The 7459-nt window shown below is 38.7% G+C and overlaps 1 protein-coding gene across 1 annotated transcript; it reads right to left on the reverse strand.

The window, feature by feature from the left end:
- Window positions 1-390: 390 nt before the first annotated feature.
- LOC124684352 (probable histidine kinase 1) lies at window positions 391-6564 on the reverse strand. The gene is made up of 12 exons (XM_047218686.1): window positions 5823-6564; window positions 5622-5678; window positions 5275-5502; window positions 4653-4746; window positions 4347-4553; window positions 3883-4013; window positions 3610-3659; window positions 3162-3472; window positions 2921-3024; window positions 2004-2729; window positions 1301-1477; window positions 391-602 (listed from the first exon to the last, which is right to left on the reverse strand). The coding sequence occupies exons 1-12, from the start codon at window positions 6522-6524 to the stop codon at window positions 474-476; spliced, it is 2916 nt and encodes a 971-aa protein (XP_047074642.1). The 5' UTR covers window positions 6525-6564; the 3' UTR covers window positions 391-473.
- Between the last annotated feature and the right edge of the window lie 895 nt (window positions 6565-7459).

Below are 7459 nucleotides of genomic sequence, written 5' to 3' on the forward strand. Positions count from 1 at the left end.
GCAGTAAAAATAGGGCTATTTGCCAGTGTGTGTGCCAGCATAACTTCCATATCAGACAACAGACATTTGGGCATTACACGTACATATGTATCCATACTCGTTTCACGGCAGAAAAAAAGCTCTAATTCTACCTCACATCATCATAAAATTGAAGTTGCTTGCAGTAGACATAGGTGCTTAATTGCTGAAGGATAAGAATGTCCATTAGAATTATATACAGGTGGTGCAATATCAATTCACATCTCATACAAAAAGTGAGGACTCTCATGTTTTGAGTAAGCTATGTGATCTTACTGATAGGGCTATGTTTCTGTCTCCCAATAGTAAGGTAAGTGGTTAAAAAGTCCCGACGCATTATAATCTATTGCATTTCTGATGCATCGAGGGAATACCATTTACAAGAAAAGACTGATGCGACTTCACAAAACTGTCCTAAGCTAAAGTTACCTTTCTACTTTACAACAATTGGTTAGTTACTGAGATAACAAATACCGCTGCAGGCACTCTTTTGTTTTTTGTAAGTTCATTGGCTTCGATATGTAAGAATCCATGCCTGCAGCAAGGCACTCATCAGCACTCTCTGAAAATGAATTTGCTGTCATCTGCAATGATATTCTTGCGGTTATACAGTATCCCAAAAAACAAATGACTTAATGTAATAGTCCATAAACCCAATTATCTATGCTTCACAAAGCACAAGATAATATTCCTACCTTGACATTAAAAGTCAGATTAAAAAGTAAGTAAGTTTCATGGCCAGAAAGACTAAAAAAGTCTCCACATGCTTAGCATCAACATACTTAGAAATATCATAGCAGAGAGAAGAAAAAATCTGCTGTTCATCAGGAAAGTAGTAGCTCTTAATATTGTTCTCACAGTGTTCTTTCAAAGTCTAGGTAATTTATGATATTGCTAAATAGAGGTTCAAAGGAGCTCCCACATTCGCTCTAAAATGCTACAGTATAATTCTCCACATTAATTGGAGGCATGCACCACTTATTTCAGTGGGTAACCATCATAACGGTGCATATTAATCACATAGAAACTTGAGCACCTATTTTATAAGGAGTACATTTCCAATAGCAGTGGATCAGCCATCCGGGGTTCCAAATATGTGTTCTCTATTTGAAAATCTTACACACGGGCATATTTTATTTTTCACTAAACATGAGCATTTCGAAATTTTATCTACATTGAGCGTGTGATAGGAAAAAAGGAAATTAATGAAGTAAGGTGGGAACAAAGCTGACGCAGAGATACTATTTAACATGAATTTCTATTCGTGCAAGATAAAGCTTACCGCAATAATAGGAACTCTCTTCCCTTTCTTTTCTTGTGCACAATCAGATGAAATAGCTGAGTTAGCTAGCATCTGATTACCTTCAGCCTTTACAGAAGCGTCCCAACAGCCAGTATTTTCAAAGGAACGAATCAATCTAGTGGCTTGTAGGCCATCCATTTCTGGCATGTGAACATCCTGTCAAGAAGATACGATTACCATTTTCAGCAGTGGAGTAGAAGAAAGGTGCATACATGATATAGGTTTTCATGAGGCACTATCATAATTTAAACTGTATTTATCAAATATAAAGGTAACCGGACGTGACAAAAAAAAGATTTTACTGGTTCATGGTGACAGGAGAGACAGAAGCAATGAGACAATTAATCATTGTCAGAAACAAGAAATACCCATGAAGCTTGGAGCGTATTCAAGAAGTCAAGATATAAGCCAAGCCAATCGATGATTGGCATAACCCTCAGTTCTTTATTAAGTTCAAGTTTATGTATAACACACCACCTATGTTCTGTTCATGCAAAGAATGCAGATGTTGGCCAGAAATTTTGACATAAAGCATCCTCAGGGAATTGCTTTTACATCTTGGAAGATTTTCAGGTGAGGCAACTGAGAATGAAGCAAATTGACGAACTTATGAAGTGAAAATGAGGAACTAAAATTAATGCTAAGCACACAACTTTAGAAAACTGAGTATTATTTGTCGTACCATCAGGATAAGATCATATTGACACCGCTGTACTGCATGTATTGCTTGAATTCCATTATTTACTATGTCTATTCCGTAACCCAGTGGCGCCAGCATTGATTTTGCCACCATTATATTGACTTTGTTATCTTCGACAAGGAGGATCTTTGCCTTAGTGCTACTTGGAGAACACTTGGATTTCTTGTTAAGAGATTTTTCATCAAGAGCTTTACATGCTTTCCTTCCCTCCTGAATGTCAGCCCCTGAAATTGATGCTGTGTCGCCTCGTGAACTGGAAATCCGTTCAGCTTGACTATTCAGATCAAAGACCATTGAACCATTATCTTGGTCTTCATCAATTCTCCTAACACTTGGACCAATTGATTGGCTAGCAGCAGGTGCACACTTTCCAGAATTCTCTTTCGTTGACGCAAAACCACCATTTGAGAGTGGCTTATGATCCTCTAATATGTTAGTAGGATCATAGCACATAATATCACTGCCAAACAACTTGGTGTTGTTCATTAGTGGAACTCCTGAAGACAGAAGAGAAGGTCGTACTTTTGGCTTGAAAACGAAAGAACCCTCTATATCACTGATAGTCAAATCATTACGAGAATTGGGCGCATCATCAGGATCATCACTGAGCTCCTCTTTTGCAGGAATTTTGCACGGTATCATGAATGTAAATGTTGATCCTTCATCCTCGTTGCTAACCACAGTTAGACTACCACCCATCAACTCCACCTAAATTATTAAGAAAAATTAAAAGAATAGTTACACAATTTTATAAATTACTGTGGACCTACTTTAGTTAGAGCTAATATTAAAATAATCATTGTCGTGTTTTCAGGTATTAGTATTTAATCCATGCACAACTAGGATCTTAATTATGGTTTTTAGATGAATCAGTATCTAGAACTGGTAAAAAAACGTACCAATTGCTTGCAAATCGAAAGGCCAAGCCCTGTCCCGCCATATTTTCTAGCATGATCAGTACTGGCTTGCATATATCTCTTGAACAGAAATGGCAAGGACTTCTCTGCAGGTGAAAATAAGTTGAAAGAATCAGGGGAAAAGTAGATAGAACATATTCCAGAAATTACAGGTTTCCCTATCAAGTGAGATATGCAGAAGATGATTGGCATGTAGTACAATAAATAAATATCGAGAAAAAACCTGGTATTCCGATCCCAGTATCATATACATCGCAACGAAGCCAAACAACTTCTCCCTCGTTATACTCTCTACAATTTTCATCTGATGAAATCCCATTCTGACAAGCATCTCCACGACTGGAGCAACACGAAGTATCTGAATCACAGATTCTTGGAGAGGCAGCAGATTTTTCTGTGGCAGTATTATTTGGGCATGCGGGATGGGCTATCATAGGAAGTTGTCCGTTTTCTATTTCGCATCCTGCTTGCTGCTTATCTACAAGATGAAGATTTATCCCAACCTTCCCATCATGTGTAAACTTCACTGCATTGCTGCAATGGTCCCAAATACCAAATCTCATCAGGCACATATTTTGCATTACATCTAAGCACATCTGTGTTCCACTTTACTTTATCCAACCTCTTGAAAGGCTAGTATGCCTTTAGGAATATATGAATTGGAAACTTACCTGATCAAGTTGGTCAGAATCTGCCTAATCCTTAGCACATCACCAATGACCTATAAAAACAATGAAAATATAGCTGAAATGAATGATACGATTTTATGTCAGATGAACCCTTCAGTTGCCAAATATATCAATTGCTCCTAAATGACTTAAATCTTACAAACAGATACTTCATTTTCATTTGCAACGAAACTGAATCCAATTTGCAGTTACATAAGGAGCTGAGTACATGAACTTAACATTGTAAAAAAAATTTTTTTTGTTAATTATCAATACCTCCAATGGAACATCATCACCTATGCACCCTTCAAGGGTCAATTCCTTCTTCAGAGAAGCAGCAGCAGTTTGAAGTACATGTTTAACAACTTCCCTTGGTCTAAATGTTGTAGCCTCTAGTTTCATAGCACCTGAATTAATGAAGGCAGAAACAATCTACTTCAGATTTTAAGTGTCTTTGATACATAAGAGAAATATAAAAATAATATAGCAACAAATGGGAATGCACATTTCGACTTTAAATAATTTTCTGGAACAAATCTTGCCAACTATCCTCACTCAGAAAATGACATTGTAAACCTCCACATGTAACACAGTGAGAACATGGGGTATACTTGATGTGTACATTAAGTCCTGAAGTACCCATAGTGTGTGTTACCGTGTTTCCATTCCGGAACTCCTAGAAACCACTTAAAAGAAGATAAATTGCCGATTTTACTTAGATGACATGTAGTTCTAAATACCTGACTCCACTTTGGAAAGATCAAGGATGTCATTGATCAATTGCAACACAAGATCTCCAGAAGATAACATAACTTCTAGCAGCTGATATTGCTCTTTATCCAGTTTGGTAGTTGTAAGAATTTCAGCAATGCTAAGAACCCCTGAAAGAGGAGATCTGATCTCATGGGACATGGTGGCTAGCATTTGTTTTGCTCGCATTGTTTCCTCTGCAACGTTAGATAAGTGGACGTATTCAGTGTACCATTCTGACTTAAAACATGGTAGATTAATAACAGACTAACATAACCAGACTACAGGATGCACACCAGTTATGTGCAGAGATCTGCTAAGTTCTGTTTCCTTAGCTTGTTGGATAGCTTCTCTCACCCTTATGTCCGCCATTTTCTCTCTTCTTTTGACCTAAAGAGCAAGGTAGTAGATGAGTTGGAGTTCAGAAGGGTGGAGTGAGTGTAGAACAGCATGCGAAAATGTAATATAGTGAACTTTTCAAATGAAAACAGTGTCTCGTTTCATGTGAGACTATCCTCAGAGAATAGTTTATGCACCATTGCAAGAATGTTATAATGCGGAATATTGTTTTAATGTGCAATGTCAAAATTGAAATCATGAGTCCAGCAGTGGGATATAAGATATGAATGTAATGTCAATTTGCAACAGGACAAGAAGAAGCTACTACTTCATAGAGAGCTGGAAATAGGTATTGGCAATGGATGAAAGTGAAATTCTTTATGTACTTATAGGCTTCTAGCTACAATCTTATGTATCCCTTGGAGAAAAATACCAAGGATGGTGACACTGAAGAAGAAAAAAAAGTGTACAATTGCATATCAGAGCCAAGGGAAACAAATAAGAGGATAGGGTTGTCATGATTCAGAAGGAAAATGAATTGGAGAGCCATATATGAAAGAAGTAAATTCATCAAATCACCTGATCTGTTATGTCCATTGCAACATAATTCACACCAATTGTCTCGCCAGATTTACTGAATACTGGTTCAATGTATGTCACAAAGGTCTTTGCTCCAAACAATGGAGTATTAAATACAAACTCTCTCTTAGTCGGAATACCCTTGGCCATAACCTCTCTCTTGACATTATTCATCTCATCTATACCCTCTCCTGCCAATATCTCGTAGTCGGTTTTACCAATAACATCCTGAAAAAACAAAGTGGGATTCAGCAGAAATTTAAATTTACAGGAATAGAGCAGTACAGTTTGAAGCAGAAAAAATGACAATAAAGGCACCGTGAAGGTATCAATGGGAATTGATTTACCTCATCAGCAAGTGTTGGGAAGTGGTTAAAAATGAACCGGTACCGCAAGTCAGTATCCTGTAAATAAGTAAGAGAATATGCATCATTTACCATATCCTATCACTGAAGTTCTTGTTTGGTGCTCCACCATGTGCCTTCTTTGAAATGCCATCTAATGTACATGGCAAGTAGAACAGGTGTGGTGACATAGATGAAACATACCTGATGAGCAATTACAATAGGAGCACTTTCGAGAACCAAGTGCAAGAAGTAATCAGCTCGTTTTAACATTCCAGAGAATTCCTCCACTGGTGTATGTGACTGAAGATTCTTTATACTTTGCTCTAACTTTTCCTCCAATGCACGCTCCCTTTGCAGGCTTGCCTCAAGTGCTTTTTCTAGCAGCATTGCTCGCTCTTTCCAGTAGAAAATACTGTCGTATTCTGCATCTATTTTAAGCTCATGATTACAGGAAAGGTCATCACCCTTTTTGATTGGCCGCTTCCATTCATCTTTGTAGACTTCATCCAGTATTGGTACTTGCCGAATCGCAGCATAATAATTTTCATCCTGACAGCGCTGATCCTCCAAGATTTGTAGCTTCTTTTCTTCAATCTCTTTTCTCTGTTGGGAGAGAAGGCCAACCTGTTCGTTGAGAAGCCGAACAGTATTGGCCCGCTTATATTCCCAGTGCTTGACAAAGTATTGCATATGAGAAGTGCCTTTCTCAGAATTTGCCATTTCCATAAGTCGGTGGATATCCATACGAACAGGCTGCTGATCAAATTTAACATCCTTGAGTGCATCATGGTCATTCCCAAGTTTCTCCATTTTGAACTGCTTCTTGTGTTTATCCCCTATGTTCTCAGGCCACATCGATGGTGCGACCTCATCCTCAGGATCAGATAGGTATTCGTCCCCCATCTTTCTTAATAACTAGCAACTATTGTTACCTTGTCACATTGAAATCTCACTCAAGTGTGAGGTATTGTGTACCCAACAATTGTTGTTTGCCGACCGTAGCTCACGAGCGCTAATTTCTACTTCAAATTTCAATGTTCCCGGTGCTCTGATAGTGTACAAGTCGTGGTTGGCTCCTGGGTCGAACAACCTGTAGATATAGAGAGCATCAGCAGCTACTTATATCTGCATAAACATCATCTTTGCAACTTGGTGCCAAATAAAAAAAAACTCATCATGAGCTAGTTTCCATATGGCAAATTGGCAATAGATGATCAATTGAATTGTGCAGTAAATTGAATGGGCTGAAGAAACTAAAAAAAAGTTTAACCTGAGAACAAAATTTGATCAATCAACAGAGCATGAATACGAAAGTAAACTTGTACAGAGCAAACGCCAAAAGGGTTTCAGCTTTCATGGTATCCAAGGTATCACTGTGGCAACAAAAGCAGACATGCAGCTCTCTTTATTTGTAACGAAATTCCATTCCTTGGAGACGTCACCTTCCCTTTCTTCAAGGCAGCTGGGGAGCATTTTCGGATCGAGGGAGGGCAGTGGAAAAGGTAAAGAACTGAATCTAAGATTCCACGTGACAGCAGAAACCAGAAAATCAAACACGGCGCTGGTGAAGAAGACGGAAGATGCAAATCTCTCGAACTAAAGCATCCAGCTAAACTGAACTCTCAGAAAGATCAGAGCCGAGTCGCTCGCGGCTCGCTACGAACCGAATCAAACATATAGTACCCCCTAAAGTCAAACCGCACGCAAAACAACAATCAAGAAAGAAACAGCGTACATGAAGCACGCATCATACATAAACGTGATCCCAGCAGGATCCACCCTCGTTCTACTCCGCCGTCCCGTGCCCGCAACCCGCTCGACGGAATGCCCGGGAGAGG

This window comes from Lolium rigidum, chromosome 1 (assembly GCF_022539505.1).
Source record: "Lolium rigidum isolate FL_2022 chromosome 1, APGP_CSIRO_Lrig_0.1, whole genome shotgun sequence".
Taxonomy (NCBI): Eukaryota; Viridiplantae; Streptophyta; class Magnoliopsida; order Poales; family Poaceae; genus Lolium; species Lolium rigidum.